The sequence below is a fragment of the Podarcis melisellensis genome, assembly GCF_964234715.1.
Source record: "Podarcis melisellensis genome assembly, chromosome: 9".
NCBI classification, from domain to species: domain Eukaryota; kingdom Metazoa; phylum Chordata; class Lepidosauria; order Squamata; family Lacertidae; genus Podarcis; species Podarcis melisellensis.
The window spans coordinates 3,611,953-3,637,000 of NC_138541.1; the positions used below are offsets into that span (position 1 = coordinate 3,611,953).

The 25,048-nt window shown below is 46.7% G+C and overlaps 1 protein-coding gene and 2 long non-coding RNA genes across 3 annotated transcripts in view; 2 read left to right on the plus strand and 1 right to left on the minus strand.

Moving 5' to 3' along the window:
- LOC309377844 overlaps positions 1-25,048 on the plus strand; it is a 79,522-nt gene that overhangs the window by 10,558 nt on the left and 43,916 nt on the right. The gene's annotated exons all lie outside the window — the stretch shown is intronic.
- Positions 3,465-6,688, minus strand: LOC309377802. The gene is made up of 2 exons (XR_014171654.1): positions 6,325-6,688; positions 3,465-3,717 (listed from the first exon to the last, which is right to left on the minus strand). It is a non-coding gene; the product is annotated as an uncharacterized lncRNA (long non-coding RNA).
- The window catches only part of CPXM1 (carboxypeptidase X, M14 family member 1), a 28,785-nt gene continuing 26,338 nt past the window's right edge, over positions 22,602-25,048 (plus strand). Inside the window, exon 1 of the mRNA XM_081924935.1 lies at positions 22,602-23,052. Coding sequence (XP_081781061.1) covers positions 22,701-23,052 — 352 coding nt within the window. The 5' untranslated portion in view covers positions 22,602-22,700. The remainder of the gene's footprint in view (positions 23,053-25,048) is intronic.

The following is a 25,048-nucleotide window of genomic DNA, read 5'->3' on the forward strand; positions in this document are numbered from 1 at the left end:
TACTGTAAACAAAACAAAACAACCTGGGCATTTTGCCAAATTTTATAAATCTGCCCGGACAGAGTCCTGGAAAAAGAGGACATATGGCAACCCTCAGCAGCCTGCCTCCACTTTGCGTCTTGGCCTCCCTCCTCTTTAGCCTCTGCTTCTGGACTGCTCTCTGCCACAGCTTCTTTTTTAATAATAATAATAATTTATTATTTATACCCTGCCCATCTGGCTGGGTTTCCCTAGACACTCTGGGCGTCTTCCAACTGCATTTTAAAAACAATACAGCATCAGACATTAAAAACTTCCCTAAACAGAGCCGCCTTCAGTTGTCTTTTAAAAGTAAAATAGTTGCTTATTTCCTTGACATCTGATGGGAGGGCATTCCAGAGGGTGAGCACCACCACCGAGAAAGCCCTCTGCCTGGTTCACTTCTCGCAATGAGGGAACCGCCAGAAGGCCCTTGGAGCCAAACCTCAGTTTCTGGGCTGAACGATGGGGGTGGAGACGCTCCTTAAGGTATACTAGGCCAAGGCTTTCAAGGTCAGCACCAACACTTTGACTTGTGCTCAGAAACGTACTGGGAGCCAATGAAGATCTTTCAGGACCAGTGTTATAAGGTCTCGGCAGCCGCTCCCAATCACCAGTCTAGCTGCCGCGTTCTGGATTAATTGCAGTTTCCAAATCACCTTCAAAGGAAGCCCCATGTAGAGTGCATTGCAGTAGTCCAAGCGGGAGAGAACTAGAGCATGCACCACTCTGGCGAGACAGTCTGCCGGCATCTTCCTGCTCACTAAACCTTGTTGCCTCTTCAGCTTCCACCACCTCACCTTCGGTCTTCTCCCTCTTCTCCCTCTGACCACTCATCGTCATCCCACCACCAATCCCCTGGCTCTGAGCCTTCTTCCCTTGGGGGTTCCCTAGCTGGTGTCTCCCCCCCCCTCTGTGTCCAGCCAGTCCATGACATTAATGCATTGATCTATCACTTTCCAAACCAGAAGTCGGCTTTTTTGAAGCAGGTAAAGAAAAAGTGGATTTGCTTGAATCGACTTTAATTGCACAGATCTGAAGTTCATATATACAGTTCAATTCCTTCTGCAAAACACCAGCAATGTGTCTAGTGCCACCTTCAGATGGTTAAAAAGATATGTTGAACTGGGCCGAAATGTGGGAGACATATGCAGCTCTGTTGCCATCTTGTGTCCATAAGGGGGGAAAGCACAAAGAGCAAAAAAAAACCAAAAAAACACACCCACATATCCTTAATTAGAGCTGTCAAGCTTCTGTGAAAGTGGATTTATTCTGTCTTGGGCACCAGGCACATTTCCTTCCCCCCTTGATCAGACTCGGGAGAAACCAGTTTTGCAAGGTTCAAGCAAACGCAGGTCCTGAAATCCCACATTTTCCAAATCCGTTTCGTGCATTGGAATGGGAAACCAGCAAATGCCCCTCTTAGATATGGAAAGTGGGTTGTCTGCTGGTCTCCCACTCCTTTGTACAGGGACCACGCATTCTGTCTGTTTGCATTTTGGACCAGCAGGTACATTGCTCATTTTAAAAAACCTGCCCATGGATCCTTCACAAGCAGCTCACAAAACCCACAGACACTTCTCCTACTATTATTATTATATATATGTTCATACTCCCCACCTTTTGGTGGCGCTGTGGTCTAAACCACAGAGCCTAGGGCTTGCCGATCAGGTTGGCGGTTCGAATCCCTGCAATGGGGTGAGCTCCCCTTGTTCGGTCCCAGCTCCTGCCAACCTAGCTGTTCAAAAGCACACCAAAAAGTACAAGTAGATAAATAGGTACCACTCCGGCAAGAAGGTAAACGGCGTTTCCGTGCGCTGCTCTGGTTCGCCAGAAGCGGCTTAGTCATGCTGGCCACATGACCCGGAAGCTGTACGCCGGCTCCCTCGGCCAGTAAAGCGAGATGAGCGCCGCAACCCCAGAATCGGTCACGACTGAACCTAATGGTCAGGCGTCCCTTTACCTTTGCCTTATGTTTTGATATTTTGTTATGTTGAAATTGTTAATATAAAAAATACAACAATAATAATAATAATAATAATAATAATAATAATAATAATAATAATAATAATAATTTTAAAAAAGCACTAAGGGGCAGAAGAGCTTCTTTTCCTTCCCCTTCAGTAACACAGACACAGGAGCCAGTGATGGCTACAAACATAGATGGCTTTAAAAGAAGCTTGGACAAATTCATGGAGGAGAAGTCTATCAATGTCTGCTAGCCAAGAGGCCTATCTTCTGCCTCCACAGCAGCAAATGCTTCCAGATACCAGTTGCTGGAAACCACAGGAGAGAAGAAGCCTCTTGTTTTTGGACCCTGCTTACCTGTTTCCCACAGGCACCTGGGCGGCTGCTGTGAGAAGAGGATGCTAGACTTAGATGGGCCCTTGGCCTGGTCCAACAGCCAGGCTCTTTTAATGGAACCTCCAGGTCCAAATCAGTCTATCTGGATTCCTAGGTTCTTAGGGGTATTTGGCCGCTGTGAAAACAGGATGCTGGCCTAGAAGGGTCCTGGGCTTGGTCCAGCAGGTTCTGCTTATATGTTCCTAAGGACCTGAAAAATGAAGAACTTCTCTCTCGCCTCTGAAGAGGGCTCCATTACCAAATCCTGGAAAACTTTAAATCTCAGTAATCTGGACTGCTTGTACTTCAGCGTTTGCCAGATTTCGCTCCTTGAAAAGGTCTCTCATAAACTAAAAGTATCTGAAGTGAAGAGTTCAAATGAGTGCTATTTGGCTGCGTGGCACAATTTTGTTTCTTATACAAATATTGAGGCACACAGTCGCTCATTCTCACCGGTATAAGCAAACGCCTGGTTCATTTAAGATTTTATAGAATGTATACTTGTAATTAGGGACGCGGGTAGTGCTGTGGGTTAAACCACTGAGCCTAGGGCTTGCCCATCAAAAAGTCCCCGCGATGGGGTGAGCTCCTGTTGCTCGGTCCCTTCTCCTGCCAACCTAGCAGTTTGAAAGTACCTCAAAGTGCAAGTAGATAAATAGGTACCACTCCAGCGGGAAGGTAAACGGCATTTCCATGCTCTGCTCTGGTTCGCCAGAAGCGGCTTAGTCCTGCTGGCCACATGACCCGGAAGCTGTACGCCGGCTCCCTTGGCCAATAAAGCGAGATGAGCACCGCAACCCCAGAGTCGGCCACGACTGGACCTAATGGTCAGGGATCCCTTTAACTTTAGCTTTTATACTTGTAATAATGATGGCGCTCACTGGTGGAGAAAACTGTTAGTTGTACATATATTTGCAATCAAGCATTTTTTTTAATGAAATGAATAATAAAGCAATAAGATAGATGGGACCAAGCTATTTCCCTGGCCCACCAAACTTAACCTGCCAGCCCCTTCCCCATTCACCCTCATGGAGCAGCCTCCGCTGGACGGCTTTAGACAGACAGCACAGCAGTCTCAGCAACTCACATTTCCCAAAGCGCCGTGTATTCAAATTCACCCTTTATTGAGCTGGAGATTGCAGGAAGGAGGTTGCCGCTCTCAATGTCTCCTCTCCCTCAAAGATGAAGGCCAAGGGCACGAGGAGGAGGAAGTAGAAGAGGAAGAGGGAGCTGTAGGAGAGGAAGTAGAGGAAGCCCAAGCACACCACGATGTCCAAGAACTCCTCAAAGCGGGCAAATAGGTCCATGGCAGGGAAGGCGGCAGGGGGCAGCTTCTCCCAAGGTGTCGGGGCGTCCCTGCAGGTGGAGACATCAGGGAGGAGGCTGGAGTGAGAAGTCTGTGATGGCGCCTCAGGCTCTGGGCATAACACCGCAGGAGGAGCAGGAAGACCAGGAGTCTGGGAAGAAAGACCCCTGGATCACTGCCGGCTCAAGAAAACTTGACACCTGAGGCGAATGTGAAAATGGCATGTCCCGACACACACACACTCCTGGTATTCAGGGATAGACTGCCCCTGAACGTGGAAGCTCTCTATTTCTTCCCTTTTGGCTCACCAACCTCACAGAGCCAGGCTCACACCCGATTCATATCTTAAATGTGCCCTTAAGACAGGATTTGTGAGGAAAGAGACAATGGGGAGGTTTCCCACTTTGACCTTGCAGAGAAAACATTTGCTCAGTTTGGGAATCAAAATGGTTCCAGATCGGCCTTCCTGTGCTTGGTTGGTACACTTATGAACGTTTAACATATATCTAAGACCTCAAAATTCCTATCACAATCACACTGCCCACCAGTCTGCCTCGGAGAGCTTTGGACCCTCACCCGGCCCTTGCAGGATGCATGCACAAGTTGCAGATTTCAACCCTTATCGGGGCAGAATTCTCATCATTTCCTTCCTGGCATGCACATAGCATCCTGCCACCTGCCCCCAAATCCCCACACTTCAAGTTGCATACAGTGGTACCTCGGGTTAAGAACTTAATTCGTTCTGGAGGTCCGTTCTTGACCTGAAACCGTTCTTAACCTGAGGTTCCACTTTAGCTAATGGGGCCTCCCCCTGCTGCCGCGCCACCACCGCGCGATTTCTGTTCTCATCCTGAAGCAAAGTTCTTAACCCGAGGTACTATTTCTGAGTTAGCAGAATCTGTAACCTGAAGCGACTGTAACCTGAAGCATCTGTGATGCTGTATTGTTTTTAATATTCCGTTGGAAGCCGCCCAGAGTGGCCAGGGAAACCCAGCCAGAAGGGCAGGGTATAAAAAATTATTATTATTATTATTATTATTATTATTATTATTATTATTATTAACCCGAGGTACCACTGTACAAGCCAAAGCCTGCCTTCAGGGATCACACTGTGAACTAAACGTAAATAAACTTCTTGTTACTTTCAAAGAAAGACTGCTGTGTCTTTATTCTTTTGAGAGGGATCAAAAGGGGATTTACCAGGAATAATCCAATCTGGGCAAGCCAGACTGGATTGCTTAACTAAAGAGATTCAAATGAATCTGCAAGCTAACTTCCTGCTTTATAAGGGGAATGTGCTCTGCTACTTGATTCACTAGCATGAGTGAGTAAGGCTAATATTTAATCAATATATCCTCTCCTGCTATACACAACATGCCCACAGGAACTCCCTGCCTATCGAAATCAGGCAGGTGCCTTGGCTGTACACATTTCAGCACCTGCGAAAAGCCCTTTTGTTTAAACCAGCCTACCCAGAAGTTTAGAAAGGTGGTGCTGTGAGTTGTGCTCTATTTTTAGTCTGCTGATATTTCAACTTTTCGACAGTCTTAGATTATTGCTGTCGGTTTTTCTTATTGATAGTTTTATTCATAGAGTTTTAGAGTTGGGTGGGACCCCAAGAGTAATCTAGTCCAGCCCCCTGAAATGCAGGAAACCTGCTCACAGCTGTCCCAGGTTGGGCTCTGAGAGGAATAATTCAAGTTGCTTTTTGATTGCCTTTTCAGAATAAATGTTGCTCTTATTAATTGCGCTTGGAGACAGGGAATAAATATTCATGTTTTGATGAAATCGGGTGTGCCTGCTTTTTCGGGTCACCCCCTTGCAAGTGTATATTCTCAATAACATATCTGTTCCATCAATTTTGCCCAGAATTTATTTTAAAAGGTCCTGGGACTTTAAATCTTAGGAACCAGTGTTTTACTTCTCATAGGCTTAAACCACCAACCTTCTGGTTAACAGCACTAACCCATCTCACCACACCTGTCTTATTCTTTTATCTTCTTTTTCTTTTTGTAAACCACTTTAAGGTTTTTTTAAAAAAATTATTTACAACTAAGCGGCATATAAATTTTGCAAAATAAATCAGTAAGAGGGCATCTAAAGCTATGGTTTTCCCAGTAGTGATGTATGGAAGTGAGAGCTGGAACATAAAGAAGGCTGACCGCCGAAAAATTGATGCTTTTGAATTATGGTGCTGGAGGAGGCTCTTGAGAGTCCCATGGACTGCAAGAAGACCAAACCTCTCCATTCTGAAGGAAATCAGCCCTGAGTCCTCACTGGAAGGACAGATCCTGAAGCTGAGGCTCCAATACTTTGGCCACCTCATGAGAAGAGAAGACTCCCTGGAAAAGACCCCGTTGCTGGGAAAGATGGAGGGCACAAGGAGAAGGGGACGTGATGGTGGGACAGTGTTCTCAAAGCTACCAGCATGAGTTTGACCAAACTTCAGGAGGCAGTGGAAGACAGGAGTGCCTGCCGTGCTCTGGTCCATGGGGTCATGAAGAGTTGGACACAGCTAAACGACTAAACAACAATAACAAAGAGGGCATCTAAGCACGTGCAGAGTGCTTTTGACTCTCCACCTGCCTTCTAGCTGCAGCTTGCTCTAAAATATCTGCAATTAGGATCTGTGGGCCTACCTAGCACCCAGGGCTTACCTCCTTCAGAAAATGGGCATCTTCTCTGTGCCCTCCTTACGTCCTGCACCGCCGAGTTGGCCTCATGTCCTCTCCTTCATCACCCCCCTCCTTTCCTTAGGTTTTGTTCTCTTTATTTTAAGGGCGCCAGAGCAAGTTCTGGGTGACTCCCACAGAGATAATGCACTGGGTTGCCTTGAGCATAGGAGAGTTCAGCATTTGCACCCCTCTCCACCTTCCAGGCTTCATAGAGCAGAAAAGACCCCGCAGGAAAACCAGAATTGGCATAAACAAGCCAAGCGGAGCATCAGCCGCACCCAGGATTCCCTGCCAGGGGCTGCCTGTTCTGTGAATCTTCCCCTTGAAACATGACTGCATTGGGTGGGGAGTCTGCCTCTGATGTCATAAACTGGAGGAATTGCATCATGGGCAACGCATCTCCACTTCTGTCCTTAAAAAGACAGGTTTGGTTTGGACTCAGGAAGAACGTCCCTGGCTCAGCAGGACAATCCCCCAAATCTTTTTTCTTTCTCTGAAAGCGTTCGTGCCAGGGGGTGTGCGATGGTTTGCATTCAAGAGGAAGGTAAACCATCTAGGAAAAGCAAAACTCTGATCCTAAACCTCCTTTGCTTTGCACAGGGCGGAAACAAAGCTTTATTTTACTCTGGTCAAAGACCCAGTTTGGCACAACCAGGCTGGGAGCCTCAATGGGGCTCCTCTGGAGGCTTCGCTCAGGGCAATTGTGGGAATGTTCAGGGGTGCAGTAGAGGATATATTGTCTGATTATAGCCTTTCCAACTGGTGTTAACAAGGTCACAATTTAGCAGAGTAACATTCCCCTTTTTAAACTTGCAGCAGATGCGTTTGCTCAGGCTCGCTAAAGCCTCTATAATAACTGTTCTGGTATTTTCCCCTTATTTCCTCATAAAAGATAAGACATGACACAGTCTTCTATAAAAGTATAAAAGGAGTTTAATAACATTCTGTTCACAATCGGATCCCAGAAGGCAGACTTATCTTAGAAAAGTAACATACACTTGGAAACTATCTCATAAGGAGACAGTCCCTTTGTCCTCTCTTGGCCAAGAGAGCATCTTTGGCTAAGCAGATGTTGCTTCTTCAATGCATGTAGTCAAAAAGAGAGAGATGACTGCCCTGTCCTGTGCTTTTGTTGTTACCTGCACAGGTGAGGCCACGCCCACCTCTAGTCACATGCAGAGGAAGTCTGTCCCAGCCCAGAAGGAAACAAACATTCCTTCCATGGCTGGACCAACATTCCTCCCCATGTGTAAACATGTTCACTCTAGAAATGTTGTACTTGACTGCTCTTGTGTTTCACATCCCACAGCAATCACCCAGGATAACTTCAGGAGAAGAAAAGTCTCAGGAGTAGTCACCACACAAATCCTGAGTGGCGCTTTGGACTCCTTCTGGCAACTCCTGCAGCCAAGCTGGTGCCCATCGTATTGTTCTGCTTTCCTTTGGACCCTGCCTTCTCAAGGATGTCCCCATTTTCACTGGAGAAATGTTGGTGGGTATGGGCTTCTGTCTGAAGACAGTTGTTTGGAGTGATTCAGAGAGGAACATGAGAGGCAGAGGAGACTGCAGAGAGAGGGAGAGGGAGTAAAAACGATGCTCAAAATCTGATCAAAAACCACACAGTTCTAAGCTTAAAAAATGTTTAAGTATAGCTTTATGAAAAATACAGGAGCTTTTCTACTAGGGAGAACGGACACAGGTATAGCAAGAGAAGATCAGAAAATATTCCTCTATGCCACAGGAGCGGCAATAATTCTAATTGCTAAAAACTGGAAAAAAGAAACTGCCAACCAAAAAGTAATGGCAAGACAAACTCTTAGAGTATATTGAACTGGCTAGATTAACAGAGGCAATTAGAGATCACACTAGACAAGAGTTTGAAAAAGCATGGGGAAAATGCAGAGAATACTTCCCAAAACAGCGCCCTAAAATACATACCTGGACTTGTTTCAATTAATGTCTGCAGGAGACTTTGTAGATATTTAAGTTATAATTAGAAAAATCTTAATAATTATTCATAAAGGAAACAGCTTATAAGAAGTAAATAAGGAGACCAGGTATAGGATAAAGGAAGTCCTTTATGTTACCGGTATGTTTATTGTAGGGACGCGGGTGGCGCTGTGGGTTAAACCACAGAGCCTAGGGCTTGCCAATCAGAAGGTCGACAGTTCGAATCCCCATGACGGGGTGAGCTCCCGTTGCTCGGTCCCTGCTCCTGCCAACCTAGCAGTTCGAAAGCACGTCAAAGTGCAAGTAGATAAATAGGTACCGCTCCGGCGGGAAGGTAAACGGCGTTTCTGTGCGCCGCTCTGGTTCACCAGAAGCAGCTTTGTCATGCTGGCCACATGACCCGGAAGCTGTCTGCGGACAAACGCCGGCTCCCTCAGCCTATAGAGTGAGATGAGCGCACAACCCCAAAGTGGGTGACGACTGGACCTAATGGTCAGGAGTACCTTTACCTTTATGTTTAATATTTTTTCTATACTGAGGAGGTGGGGGGTTTTTGTTATGTTGTAAATAAAATTTCTAATAAAAATTAAAATCAAAAACCACACAGTTCTGTTGAATATGTTTCTGCATGGCGCAAAAGTGTAGCAGAAACCCCCATCATCCAGTTTGTACAAACTTCACACACACTCACACACTACATACGCTACGCTTCTGTTATAAATTCATAGAAAATCAACCATGCATCGGATTTGCACTGTTCTACTTTTATTTTACTCCATGAAGGAAGGACTACAAAATGGGGAAGGTTTGATACAGGGCAGCCATAATCCCTTCACCATCCCAGCACATCCACAGGAGCCCTGCCCAGTTGCTATGCCAACCCTGATGGTCCTAGACAGAAGACAATCAAGATCACAAAGAACTTGCATATGGGAGTGGATTCACCATGGACTGAAACAAAGGACAATGATCAGATCTTCCCTCTGGGGGCAGGAAACTGCAAACTCCCCTTTGTCTCCTGGAAGTGACTCATGGGGAGGGGGAGAGAAGGGAACCAGCCAGGTGACAGGACACTCAGGTTACCACCACCACTCCTCCCTCAACCCCTCCTTTCTGTAATGTATCCATGATGTTTCTGGGGGTGGGCTTGACTTACAGGATGGGAATTCCAAAAGTTTTTATAAGACCTTGCACACCATTTTTCTGTGTCTTTCCTCTCACCTGCAAGTGAGGGGAGCACCCTGTCGTGACAGTCTTTCTTCAATAAAGGCCAAGCCTACAGGCTGCTGATTTGCTTCAATTTACTCTGGTTGGTGTCTTTACTTTTTGTCCAAGGGAGCCCTCAGATTTTTCCGGTAACAAAAGGACTTGGTGGAGTCAAAAAGCTTGCCAGCGCATCCTTCAGCCATCAAAATCACACCCACTGCAAGATCCCCCCTTTTACCTCTTCCTCTCCAAACCTGCTATGGCAACAGCCGGTGGTCCCCTGGGTGCCTCTGAATGAAAGAGTCCAGGCTGGCGTCTTCCCTGGGCAAGATGCCCTGCGGTCACCGAGCCTCCCGCCAACGTGTTTGTTTTGGAGAGGGCCCCGTGGCCTCGGACGCCACTCGACACACTTGTGGTGCTGTGATGGTTGCCAGGCTGGACGTCCTCCAAGGGGCACTCAGAAGATCTCTAATCGCTGGAATTGGCCAGAGGCCAAAGCAGTAGAAGAAGCCAAATCCAGCATCAGTGGAGTGGTCAGAAAGTTAATGAGGAGCAAAGGGTCAAGAGTCAGCTTGGAATCTGGGCTCTCTGGCTGCTGTTTTCCCCTAACCCTGGGACTAGGGAAGGCCGATTCCATTTCCTCTCGGTTTCTCACTTTTTCCAGGCTCGATTTCAGTTCTCCCCGTTTCTGTAATTTTTTTACCTACAAAGAAATCCTCGTGACGATTTGCCAGGTGTACACATTTTTGCAAGAGTTTCCCCAATATAATGCATTTTATATGTTGCCATCACTAATATGTGCATTTTTATGCACACTTTCTCCTAATACAGAGAGATTTTTTTGTGCGCATTATTTGGTGTGGGAGAACAGCTTCAACAAATTCAGAAACAAGGAGGTTTAATGGACAGCTGTGTTTCAGTTCACACATGGTTTGGAAACTGAATTGGGTAGCTTCGCGTAAAAATCAAACCAAACCAAATTTCTCCTTCATTCCTCATTGCAGGGTCTTAGAATCTGCACTTTGCACTTCCTCAGAAGCACTACTTTATTGTTATTCCATGTCCTTAATACCCAAAAGTAGATCCTAGGTCTATTATTACCACTATCTGGCTAGTGGTTTCCCCCAACCCTGAGAGAGACAGGCTTGTTGCTTAGCAGGCAAGGATTTGCACTCTGCACATGCTCAAAAGCACTGCTGTTCTATTATTATTCTGTGTGTTTCAGAGGTACATTCTCATACCTAGAAATAGATTCCAGGTCTTCACGTGTCTAAAATGGCCAGGACAGAATACGCAACTGTCAGGTGCCGCAAGTTGGCTGTGGACAAGGGATCGTGACAGGTTGTCGGGTATTGAAGATGAAGAGGGGGGACTCCCTGCACCCCAGTAAGACCCCTGTGCCATCTAAAGCAGCAGCGAAGCCCATCTATTATGCTTCAGAGTTTTATAATAAGAGAAGTTCAAACATCTGATGCCTATTGACTTGCGCCTATCCCCAAATTTGAATTTCCTCCTGTCCTGCAGCTATCTAGGACAAACCACGAAACCCTTAGGAAATTTCCCGAGATCCAGAAAGTTAGTTTCAGGAGGGAAGTCCATCTGAAGCATTAAGAGGCTGTAGATGACTTTGCTAAAGGCTGGGAATCCTGGACAGGATCCAAGAGCAAGGAATTGACCTATTGTGCTCAAGGCTGAATAATCCCTGTGGGAAATCGCATCTGGTTCCTATTACGGAGGGTGAATAACTCACATCAGCTTTTGAACACCAGCTGCATTGAACATGGCTTGCTCTCCAGACCCAATTTTAAAGGGTTTAACCTCTAAAAGGAAGCTAGGGAGCCTGCTGGCCACCAGATATGGCTGACCTCAAGATCCCATGGTCCTTGACTATTTAGCAGAGCTGGCTAGGACTGATGGGAGTTGTAGTTCCACAACATCTGGACGGCACCAGGCTGACAATGCCTGCCCCATGTGACAGGGTGCTTTATAATTGTGCAAACCTAAATTCCCAGGATGTCCTGAGTCATCTTAATTCTGCACAAGTTACTGAATATTATGTTTTGCAGCTGAGAACAAGCTTCCCAGATGTTGTGGCTTAATATTTGAGGCAAGAGAGGGAGCTGCAACAGAGGACGGAGGCCGACAAGGCTGTATATTGTCTCCCTGCTTATTTAACTTATATGCAGAATTCATCATGCAAAAGGCTGGGCTGGATGAATCCCAAGCCATAATTAAGATTGCTGGAAGAAATATCAACAACCTCAGATATGCAGACGACACAACCTTGATGGCAGAAAGTGAGGAGGAATTAAAGAACCTTATAATGAGGGTGAAAGAGGAGAGCGCAAAATATGGTCTGAAGCTCAACATCAAAAAAACGAAGATCATGGCCACTGGGCCCATCACCTCCTGGCAAATAGAAGGGGAAGAAATGGAGGCAGTGAGAGATTTTACTTTCTTGGGCTCCATGATCACTGCAGATGGTGACAGCAGCCACGAAATTAAAAGACGCCTGCTTCTTGGGAGAAAAGCAATGGCAAACCTAGACAGCATCTTAAAAAGCAGAGACATCACCTTGCCAACAAAGGTCCGTATAGTTAAAGCTCTGGTTTTCCCATTAGTGATGTATGGAAGTGAGAGCTGGACCATAAAGAAGGCTGATCGCCGAAGAATGGATGCTTTTGAATTCTGGTGCTGGAGGAGACTCTGGACTGCAAGAAGATCAAACCTCTCCATTCTGAAGGAAATTAGCCCTGAGTGCTCACTGGAAGGACAGATCCTGAAGCTGAGGCTGCAAAACTTTGGCCACCTCATGAGAAGAGAAGACTCCCTGGAAAAGACCCTGATGTTGGGAAAGATGGAGGGCACAGGGAGAAGGGGATGACAGAGGACGAGATGGTTGGACAGTGTTGTCAAAGCTACTAGCATGATTTTGACCAAACTGCGGGAGGCAGTGGAAGATCTGGTCCATGGGGTCACAAAGAGTCGGACACAACTAAATGACTAAACAACAAAGAAGTGACAAGTGGTGTACCGCAGGGTTCTGTCCAGGGACAGTGGTTGTTCAACGTCTTTATAAATAAACCTCAATGAAGGACTAATGGAGGGGATGCTCATCAAATTTGCAGATGACACCAAACTGGGAGGGGTAGCTTATCCCACAGAAGACAGAATCAGGATTCAAAATGACCTTAACAGATTGGAGAATGGGGGGAAAGCTAACAAAATGAATTTCAATAGGGACAAATGTCAGGTTCTGCACTTAGGCAGGGAGAACCAGATGCAGAAATACAAGGTGGGGGACACCTGGCTTCCTAGCAGTAAAAGTGAAAAGGATCTAGGGGTCTTAGTGGACCACAAGCTTAACATGAGTCCATAGTGTGATGCAGTAACAAAAGAAGCTAATGCTATTCTAAGCTGCATCAACAGAAGTCTAGTGTCCAGATGAAGGGAAGGAATAGTCCCACTCTATTCTGTCTTGGTCAAACCACAACTGGAATGTTTTTGTTGTTTGTTGTTTAGTCGTTTAGTCGTGTCCGACTCTTCGTGACCCCCTGGACCAGAGCATGCCAGGCCCTCCTGTCTTCCACTGCCTCCCGCAGTTTGCTCAAACTCATGCTGGTAGCTTCGAGAACACTGTCCAACCATCTCGTCCTCTGTCGTCCCCTTCTCCTTGTGCCCTCCATCTTTCCCAACATCAGGGTCTTCTCCAGGGAGTCTTCTCTTCTCATGAGATGGCCAAAGTCTTGGATCCTCAGCTTCAGGATCTGTCCTTCCAGTGAGCACTCAGGGCTGATTTCGTTAAGAATGGAGAGGTTTGATCTTCTTGCAGTCCATGGGACTCTCAAGAGTCTCCTCGAGTACCATAATTCAAAAGCATCAATTCTTCGGTGATCAGCCTTCTTGATGGTCCAGCTCTCACATACTGTGTCCAATTTAAGAAGGATCTTGATAAGCTGGAAGGTGTGCAGAGGAGGGCGACCAAGATGATCAAGGGTCTGGAAACCAAGCCTTATGAGGAGCTGGGTATGTTTAGCCTGGAGAGGAGATATGATAGCCATCTTCAAATATCTCAAGGGCTGACACGTGGAAGGAGGAAGAAGCTTGTTTTCTCCTGCTCTGGAGGGTAGGACTCGAACTCATGGCTTCAAGTTACAAGAAATGCGATTCCAGCTGAACATGAGGAAGAACTTTCTGATGGTAATAGGTTTTTGACAGGGGAACGGACTCCCTCAGGAGGCTGTAGAATCTCCTTCCTTCTAAGTTTTAAAGCAGAGACCATCTGTCATAGATGCTTCTATTATTCTAAGACAACGGGATTTTGAGATGTGCAAATAAAAAGACAGTGTTCTAGGTCTAATCTCCTTAGGTTGTGGACTAGGAAGGAAGCAAAAGTGCATACGATTTACAGGGTGGGCTGATAGAATCTAGAGTAGGAACGCTGTGCCTCTCAAGCTAAAGCAGAATGACTAAATGCTTCAGAAAATTCAGCAGCGAAATCGGCCACAAGGAGGAAGAGATGACCCATAAATTCTCAGAAGATCAAATCAGAGCTTCATAAAAACTGACAGCTTCAAACTGGCTGAACTTTGCGGAGTTTGGGATCGATCCTTCTCATCGTCCCTTTATTTTGTTCTGCGTGTTGTTGTGGTTGTTTCTTCTGGCTTCAGTCTGGCATTCTCAAGATGACTCAGTTTGGCACTTCAGCCAAGAGCTGAGCTTGTCAAATCTAAACAAAGCACTTTCCAAGAAACAGTTTGCAGCTCTCCTGCAAACTAATGGCCTTTCAGACAGCTGCTCTTTTGCCACTTAGGCAAACCCTCATAGAATGGTAGAGTTTCAAGGGGCCCCCAGAGTCATCTAGTAAAACCCCCTGCAAAGGCATCACAACTAAAGCATCCATGACAGATGGCCATCCAACCTCTGCTTACAAACCTTCAAGGAAGGATAGTTCACCACTTCTCGTGGGAGTCTGCTCCAGTGGCAAATAGCTCTTACTGTCAGAAAGTTCTTCCTGATGTTTAGTTGGAATCTCCTCTCTTGTAACTTGAAGCCAAGGGTTCAAGTCCTACTCTCCAGAGCAGGAGAAAACAAGCTTGCTGCATCCTGTATGTGACAGCCCTTTAGATATTTGAAGATCTCCTCTCAGTCTCCTCTTCTCCAGGCTTTTGTTGTTGTTGTTTAGTCGTTTAGTCGTGTCCGACTCTTCGTGACCCCATGGACCAGAGAACACCAGGCACTCCTGTCTTCCACTGCCTCCCGCAGCTTGGTCAAACTTATGTTGGTATCTTCGAGAACACTGTCCAACCTTCTCGCTCTCTGTCGTCCCCTTCTCCTTTTGCTTGTATTGGAGCCTCAGCTTCAGGATCTGTCCTTCCAGTAAGCACTCAGGGCTGATTTCCTTCAGAATGGAGAGGTTTGATCTTCTTGCAGTCCATGGGACTCTCAAGAGTCTCCTCCAGCACCATAATTCAAAAGCATCAATTTTTCGGCGATCAGCCTTCTTTATGGTCCAGCTCTCACTTCCATACATCACTACAGTGGCGCCTCGGGTTACAGACACTTCAGGTTACAGACACTTCAGATTACAGACTCTGCTAACCCAGAAATAGTACCTCGGGTTAAGAACTTTGATTTAGGATGAGAACAGAAATCATGCTCCGGTGGCGCGGCAGCAACGGGAGGCCCCATTAGCTAAAGTGGTGCTTCAGGTTAAGAACAGTTTCAGGTTAAGAACGGACCTCCAGAATTAAGTTCTTAACCCGAGGTACCACTGTACTGGGAAAACCATAGCTTCTCCAGGCTAAACATACCCAACTCCTTGAACCATTTCTCAGAAGGCTTGGTTCCCAGACCTTTGATAATCTTGGCCGCCTTCCTTTGTACCCCTTCCACCTTGTCAAACTCTGCTAAACCTGAGCAGCTAGATTTGATCATGGGTCAAATAAAGAGGATGGGGAGGTCAGGGTGGCAATGTCAAAAATAGACGATGAGAAGGAGGACCTTGCTGGAGCAACCAGGATGCTGGGTCTAAGCTTATGGAGAACGATCTGTAGCCCTGAAGCCACACCTTGTCCTCCCTCCAAGGTTCACCCATTTCCCTTGTTCTCCTGCCTACCTGGGGAACAAAAACTACAAGTGGCAGCGATGCTCGATTGACCTCCTGACAGCCAAGTCAGGAATGAGAGGGGCAAGCTGGCAAGGAGATCAGTGCGGTGCTAAAGCGCTGGATTAGCTGCAGTGATGCATTTGCACCATGCTAACCTCCCCACTGCCTGGTCCCTCCTGGTAAGCAGCAGAGATTCAGCTGTTGGGTCAAAAGATTCCTGCATCACAGGGGTTCGGACTAGACGGCCTTCGTGGTCCCTTCCAACTCTACAATTCTATGATTCTAGGAGGTCAGGGGTGTGTCAATGCGAAGCTAGGATGCCCACTCCTGTTACTGACATCCCTGTGGTTGGGGCATCAACATTCCTTGGTGGTGGGTCTCCCCACAGATCATCACAGCTTGGCCGATCCTGGTTTGTGTGTTGCTTGGAGTACTGTGAAAGGAGAGCATGCAAATGGTAGGTTTCATAACTGAAAAGGTAAAACAAAACATCTTTGAGTCTTGCGGTGCTTGAAAAACTTTGTTTGTTGCAGCAAAAGTTTTCATGGATTACAGTCGGCTTTCTCAAATGTTTGAGTTACGGGAATATTTATAAACGGGGGCCGTGATTCTGAACAGTGTGAAGGAAATGAAATGCAGAGAGTACATAATGATAATTATTAACAGTGGGCATTCCCCAAAGAGGTGGCGATAATTCATCCTGAACGATGAAAACAAAACAAAAAATCTTTGTTTTTGTTCAGATTCAGTTCACAGTTGATGGCATTGCACCACTTGAGGAATTGCAATTCAGCGGTTACAATTTGCCTTCTTCCTTTGCAGTTCCTTTGTTTGAAGTTGACTGTTTAAAATCTGTTACAGAGTCTCCTGCATTCATCTTGAAGCTTGGAAATTTGATCTAACTTAATAGGATTTATTTGTGGGAAAACAAAAGGGGGAAAAACACAGTTTGCTTTCATCTCTGGGGACTAGACATTTTAGCAATGGGGGAAAAACTTGTCCTGGATTTCCTCCTGTTCATTGGATGGTCCTGCGTCCTACAAAAATTAGAGCAGAGAAGTTCAGCTAAGGGGAAGGTTAGAACATCTGCTTTGCATGCAGAAGGTCCTAGGTTCATCCCCAGCATCTCCTGGTGGGGCTGGGGGAAACTGGAAAAGAGGAGACTAAGTGACTAAATGAATTTCAACAGGTTCCACACTTAGGCAGGAAGAATCAGATGCACAAAAATAACATGGGGATACCTGGCTTGCCAGTAGTACATGTAAAAAGGATCTAGGGGTCTTAGTCGGACCACAGGCTTAACATGAGTCCACAGTGTGATACATCAACAAAAAAAGCTAATGCTATTCTAGGTTGCATTAACAGAAGTCCCACTTTATTCTGCCTTGGTCAAACCATACCTGGAGTCCTGTGTCCAGCTCTGGGCGCCACAATTTAAGAAGGATATTGACAAGCTGGAAGGTGTGAAAAGGAGGGCAACCAAGATGATCAGGGAAACCAAGCCTTATGAGGAACGCTTGAAGGAGCTGGGAATGTTTAGTCTGGAAAAGAGACTGAGTGGAGATATGAGAGGCGTCTTCAAATATCTGAAGGGCTGTCATATGGAAGATGGAGCAAGCTTGTTTTCTCCTGCTCTAGAGGGTAGGACTCAAACCCATGGCTTCAAGTTACAAGAGAGGAGATTCTAACTAAACATCAGGAAGAACTTTTTTACAGTAAGAGCTGTTCAGCAGGGGAATGGTCTCTCTCGGAAGGTTGTGGGCTCTCCTTCCTTGGAGGTTTTTAAGCAGAGGTTGGATGGTCATCTGTCAGGGATGCTTTAGTTGGGATTCCTGTTTTGCAGGGGGTTGGAATGGATGACCCTCAGGGTCCCTTTCAACTCTACAATTCTATGATTCTGTGATTCCCTACCAGAAAGTGCCAGGTTCAATGCCCAATGGATCTCCATGTAGGACTTGGTGGGACTCATGCCTGGAACGTTGGAGAAGGACTGCCAGTAAGTTTAGACAACATGGAGCTAAATGAACTGATTCTCTGCTTGTTTATAAGGGGGCTTCCTGAGTTCCTAACTTGTGAAGGATTCGCTGGGTGGTGAATGAATCTACATTGCTGAGCACCAAGGAGGACTCAGATTCTAGCTATCACAGAGTTGGGATATGGTTTCAGGGCAGATATGCAGCAAGGAGAGGGTTATTTCCGCTCTCCTCCAAGCAGATAACAGAAGAGGCATCTGGAAGTCATTTGGTGTTGAGCTTTCCTGTTTCCTTGCCCTCCCTTCGCCATGCAAAACAATATCCTTTTCTCTCCCCTTATGCAACGCAGAATATTTTAGCATTTCCCTCTCACCACACCGTCTTCCTTCCTGAATCTCAAAAAGTTCCAGAATTCCCCTACAATTTTCTTTTCTAACAAGTCAACTTGAGACAATCTTCCAGTTCTTAAGAACTGGCTCGATCCCTTTAACAGCTAAAACCGCAGAGCTAAAAGAAAACTCTTAATAAGAGCACAAAGAACCCAATAACCCAGATCTGTTCCTGGAGCCGAGACAGACCTAAGATGACCTCATTTTCCAAACGCCCCATAAGTCGCCAGAGGCATGGTCCTTATTTTACAGCTTGCTTTTTAAGAGACTTTCCATGTTCACATTGTCAGATAGGAAAGTCCTTCCCCAAAGAAGTGAGAATTCCTTGGAAGAACAAGAAGTGAGAATTCCTTGGACGAAGAAGATGCTTGCCTCCTTGTCACCATCTGCTGGTTTGAACAGGAAGTGAGATGGACAGGCTTGGAAGCTGCAGCTGTGTACTGTATATGCCTTACATTGCAAGCACATGACTTGCCCCAATGAATCCTGGGAGTTGGTTGCAGTTTGTTGAGGGTGCTGGGAATTGTAGTACAGTGAGATGTAAACTACACAATCATAGGCAGTATTGTCTGCAGTGGACGCTCGGGTTGCGAACGGGATCTGTGCAGGATGCACGCTTACAACCCGCAGCATTCGCAACCCGCATCTCCCGCATGCACGGGTTGTGATTCGGCACTTCTGTGCATGTGCAAAGTGCGATATAGCGCTTCTGAGCATGCGCGACTGCCAAAACCCGGAAGTAACCCATTCCAGTACTTCTGGGTTTCGGCAGTCCGCAACCCAAAAAAACGCAACCTGAAGCGGACACAACGTGAGGTATGAATGTGTTTGTTTGTTTGTTTGTTTGTTTGTTTGTTTTAATTGGTGTGCTGCCCTTCATCCAAAGTTCACAGGATAGCCCACGACGGGGGGGGGGATGCAAAATAAGAACATAAAATGCATCATAAACAAAAACAAACCGATAGTTCCCCTCTCCCACAAACATATTTAAAAGGGCATTGGATATCAACCAAACCTTTGGAGCATTTTTGCCTGGTGCATTTTTGAAGGCCCCAGCTGAACCTCCCTGGAGAGAGCATCCATAGTGAGGAGCCACTGCAGAGAAGGCACCGTCCGAAGGAAAGCAAAACAATATGTTGGTCACCAGCTTGGCTGCAGGGGTTGCCAGAAGGAAGCATGCGGCCTTGTGTCTAGAGGGAGGTCAACACAAGGTAAAGACTGTTGCCTGGGCAAGATTTCTTCTATGCTGGTTAAACATCTGCCTTACATCAGATAAAGATCCTCTCCTCAGCGAAGTTTTGTTACACCCCTTTCTTTCCCCAGGGCTACAACAGTTTAACAAGAAGGTACAGCAACTCGGGCTGTCAGTGGAACTTTTGCAATCGATGTCCCTCCATCTGCCAAGGCTATGATAAAAACTAGGTTGTGGGACATTGAACGCCAAGAACTAACAGTAGCAGCAGAGAAAATATGTTTCCCTCTTTATTTCCAACTTTCTTGGGCACATGAAACTAACCACAATTACCTTGAACCTCTGCTTAACCCTCAAGAAAGGAGGGCATTTTTTGCTGGCCAGGTTTAATTCAAACCCATCAAACCTCCTTTGGGAAAGGTTCTCAGGCAGGGTGGAAGGAGAAAGAACTTGCCCAGGTGAAGACCACCTGGTGGAAACCCTTACAAATATGGTTCTCAATTGTAAACTATACGCTGATCTCCGCCAGCAATTTCTAGATCAACTCGGTATCCCCAAATGGAAACCAGAGTCGGAGGTCATACATTTTCTATTACTGAGGAGTGATCAGGAGCTCACCAAGTTAGTGGAGAAATATCTCTTTTTGGTTTTTTTGTGGTTGAAATACACTGCAGACATCTGATCTCCCTGAAGACCAAGAGATGTGATGATAGACTGCTCTGCCTCCTTTGTTTTAGCAAATGTTTTGTGCCTCTGGGGAAGTGGTAATTCTGTTATTGATTTGTTTTGGATGTTGTATGTGATGCCAATAAAAGGTTTTACGATACGATACAAGAAGGAGGCATACATGGCACCCTCCGAGCATCTTAGGGACTCCGGATCTGTGTAGGGTTTAGCCTTTCCTTCTGCCGAAGAGATCCCACAAGGCAGCGGGTACAGATTATTCCTTTGGGGTTTCCTCCCATGAAAGTTCAGCCACAAGGCAGTAGAGGTTTAGGGTCAGAGTTTTCCTTCTCCTAGATGAGCTCCCTTCCCAGATTGATGAGCTCCAACTGCCCCCTGACAGGTATCCCCGCATGCTTGGAAGTGCATTGCTGCGCCCGGGGCCATGTCCCCCTTGTCCGGACACTACGCCACTGTAACCAGATGCCTCTTCTGAGAAACCTGCAAACACAAAAGCATCTCTCCCCTCCCGCAGTTTCCAGCAACTGCCATTCAGAAGCACTGCTGTCTCCAACACGGTAGAGGGATGGTATCCGCCATAAACAAAATACTACTACAAAATCCCACGAACTCCCTAGGCACAATCAAAAAACAATGGGAGGATGGCCTAGTCTATGAGATTAACCCCACTCAATGCACCAGAGTGGGGGCTAAACCCCTCTTTAAATCCATATCAAGGAAAAGAAAAGAACTCGCTCTGAAACTCACCTACAGGTGGTAAAGGTAAAGGTACCCCTGCCCATCAGGGCCAGTCGTGACCGACTCTAGGGTTGCGCGCTCATCTCGCTCAAGAGGCCGGGAGCCGGCGCTGTCCGAAGACACTTCCAGGTCACGTGGCCAGCGTGACGAAGCGGCATCTGGTGAGCCAGCACCAGCGCCGCACATGGAAACGCTGTTTACCTTCCCGCTAGAAAGCGGTCCCTATTTATCTACTTGCACTTAGGGGTGCTTTCGAACTGCTAGGTAGGCAGGAAGTGGGACTGAATGACAGGAGCTCACCCCACCGCGGGGATTTGAACCGCCGACCTTTCAATTGGCAGGTCCTAGGCTCTGTGGTTTAACCCACAGCGCCACCCGCATCCCACCTACAGGTGGTACCTAACACCAAGAAAACTAGCGCTAATACACCCAGGAACCTCACCAAAATGCTGGAGAGGGTCATCTCCACAGGCACATACCGCCACATGTGGTGGGAGTGCCCAAAATCCAACTATTCTGGACAACAGCCATACAAGAAATAAGTAAAATAACCAAGCAAGTATTAGAAACCACCCCAGAATTGGTCTTACTAAACATCTTCCAAGACAACAATGCCCACTTATGCCACAAAGAACTCATAACCCACCTACTTTCAGCAGCCAGAAGCATCATAGCCAGGCACTGGAGAGACCTGTCAGGAGTAAACACGGACCAATGGTACCAAATAGTATGGGAAACAGCCCTACTAGAAAAATTAACCAATAAACTGAAACTGACATGGGGACAAATAGAAGAAGACGCCTTCACCCCGGTATGGCTCCCCTTTATCACATACACAGCCCAACAAGACAATGACAAGAATCCACCAACAGCGTACAAATCAATATGGCTAACCTGATCCAAAACACCCACCCACCCCACTCACACACGAAAACAAAGACCACCACAGCCAACCACAAATGAACAACCACACCCTAGGCCAACCCCAACCTCTCTCACCACCAAAGGAACACAAGCGAACAGCAGAGAACCTGCCCAAGCAACGCTGACACCAAACCCTATATATAGTAAGTAAAATAGAAACATCGCCACCTGGTCCATCTTTTCCCCCCCACTCCACCTCTTTCTAAATCTATGGTTTTCCCAGTAGTGATGTATGGAAGTGAGAGCTGGACCATAAAGAAGGCTGATTGCCAAAGAATTGATGCTTTTGAATTCTGGTGCTGGAGGAGACTCTTGAGAGTCCCATGGACTGCAAGAAGATCAAACCTCTCCATTCTGAAGGAAATCAGCCCTGAGTGTTCACTGGAAGGACAGATCCTGAAGCTGAGGCTCCAAGACTTTGGCCACCTCATGAGAAGAGAAACTCCCTGGAAAAGACCCTGATGTTGGGAAAGATGGAGGGCACAAGGAGAAGGCGATGATAGAGGACGAGATGGTTGGACAGTGTTGTCGAAGCTACTAGCATGATTTTGACCAAACTGTGGGAGGCAGTGGAAGACAGAAATGCCTGGCGTGCTCTGGTCCATGGGGTCACAAAGAGTCGGACACGACTAAACGACTAAACAACAAACCACCTCTTTCCCCCTTTTCTTACTAATGTCTCAACAAATGAAACTGACTTGTAAAAATGTTACATGGGGGGGCGGGAAATACGAGAGAGAGACATTGCACACACTTTTGTAAATCAAGAAAATCTTTATTAATAACTGTGCAGGGCAGAGGAGAGTCATCCTGAATTGTCAGTCTTTTCCTCCATGAATCTGTCTAATCCTCTTTCCAAGTTGTTGGCCATTAGTTGGTGACCTCTTGTGGGAGCCAGTTCCATAGTCTTAACTACACCGTTGCATGAAGGAGGAAATCTAGAGAGGAATGCCAAGCCCGGGTGAATTGGAAAATTTGGAGGAGCCGAGGGGGAGGAGGGGGCGTGGAGCGCCGAGGGTTTTTTGCGGGTCCCGGCTATTCCTGACAATGCGGTACATGTATGGAAATAAAAAGGAATGTGCAGAGGGGGAGGAAATCTGACAAAAGGGAAAGAGCAGCATCAAAAGAGAGAGAAGGAGAGACAGAGCTTGGAGATTCTAAGTCTGGGAAGTGTGTTGTTTGCAGGGGGGGAAATGATGCGTCTCTCTCTGCCTCTCCTCGCCATCTGCCTGGCAGCCTGGGCCCCCAGCGTGGTGGATGGGGCCCCCCGCACGGTCACCCCCACCCTCCTGCAACGGAAGCCCAGCAAGAGCCCCACCGCAGCAAGCCAGGTGACAGCAGCGCTCCCCAAGGCATCTTCCACCTCACCTGCGCCCTCCAGGAGCAAGCAGGTGAGGGGGACAGCCCGCCCGGAGCTCACCTCGCCCGCTAACCTCAGGACCACAGTCGCACCTGGCAGACAGGGCAAAGAAGCGCCCTTTGCTACCACCAGCCAAGCCAAGAAGACCACGGTGGCCACGGAGAAGCCGGTTCTTGGGAAGAAAGGTACGGGTATTCATTGCCTCTTTACGCACAGGAGCGGGGGTCTTTCTGAAAGGGAGATTGTGGGTGTGCTGAGAAGTTTGTTGGGTGCAAGGTTTGGAAGAGAGGAAAGTCAGGCGATGGACCGTTCCACTGCAAGGATTTTGCAAAGACACCGGTGTTTTCTCCAAGTCAGTTTGAGGCTGCAGAGATTCCTCTGGGAGATTTATGTAACTGGTCTTTGTTGGTGAGCCGTTCCCACCAAGGAAAATGAAAAGCTGGTTAGAATCCAGATTTCTGGGATGTTCTCTGCCACAACATCCGGGAGGAGCCCAGAGAACGTGTGAATGGCTGTTTGGGTGTCAGAAAGAGTCCCCCTGGCCGTGTCAGATGATCTCCTTGCAAGTGCAAGGGTAGGGTCGTTCGCAGGTTAGGATTTACCTGTGTTGAGCTCCGTGTTGGGAAACAACATCCTAGAACTGTAGAGCTGGGAGGGACGGGACCCCCAAGGGTTCTCTAGTCCAGCCCCCTGCGAGAATTAATTTCTACGCAAGGTTCAGAGCAGAGATACTAGCTGTACAGCTTGTCACACCAGTGCACAGGAGAACACTGGGTTAAAATTAAGAGGCGCAGAACCATAGAATTGTAGATTTGGCAGGATCATCCCACATTGCAGGAATCAAAGAATCCCTCACTGATGGCCATCTCATCTCTTGCTCAAAAACCTCCGGCGAAGGAGAGTTGGCCACCTTCAGAGGTAGTCCGTCCCACTGTCAAAAGTGTGAAGCAAATGACTGTGTGTGTGTGTGTGTGCACAGCTGAGATGGCTCAGTCGGTAGAGCAGGAGACTCTTAATCTCAGGGTCGCCCACGTTGGGCGAAAGATTCCTGCATTGCAGGGGGTTGAGCTAGATAACAGTATAACCTCTATTTCAAGAAACGATTCAACATATCATGTCACATATGAGTGGAACATATTCCAGCGGACTGATCAGGAAATACAATCTATTCAGTTCTTATATTAGCAATAACCATGATGTGGAATGCTTATATCAATCTTGTAGTGTTCCACCTGTCGATGCTTTTGAGAATTCTAGTGTTTCTTGTAAGTAGGTATCAGATGAAAAGCTTGAAAGTATGGCACATGCAGAAAATAAGACAAGAATTCCAGGATAATTCCTTGTTTCGCCCAACCGGGCTTCATCAGCTGTGCATACTCTGGATTATATAAACAAACATAATGTAATTTTATGCAAATGTAATGTAATTTTATGCAAGACTAAGTAACATAACATAAACAATAAACAATAAATTTACATACCATATTCTTGTGTACCGGAAACATGGAACATAATGGATTCAGTCATCACAATAACTGACCAGAAGTTTCTTTATATAAAGAGTTCCTCACGTGATGAGAGCTTTGCGTTGTTACACTGAGGGATAAGGTCTGTGTCTTGTGATGAAGGGAGCGTGTGTCTTGTTGTGGTGGTCAAAGTGTTGTCTGGATGGTACTTTGCTACCGGGAGGGAAGTGCGGTGTGCAAAACCAATTTTGAGTTTTGCAGACCTGAGTTGGGCATTTTGCAATTCTGGGTCATGGCACGCGCCGTGTGGTTTGTTTTGCAGTGTAACCACACTGGCCTGTGTTGTTTTGCGGTGTCGTTCACATATATTTGCGTTCTACCGCTAACCGTTTCCGCGTGTCCTGCGCTTTATGGACCTCTGTGACACTGTTTGCACTTCATTCATCTATATTTACAAGAATATTTACAGACCGCTCTTCCATGGAAAAAGAGACATGAAGCCATGCCGTATATTGAAGAGTTATAAACAAACATTAAATTCACCATTGGGAAAGGATGTCTTCTGAATTGCCTGGAGGAACAGAAGCGTTTTCAATGGTGTTTAAAATTGGGCGCAGAAGTTGCCCGCTGAATCTCCAGTGGCAGAGAGTTCCACAGGACTGGGTCAATTGCACCAAAGCCCTCGTTTTTCGGTGTTGTCAAATGAGCCTCATCA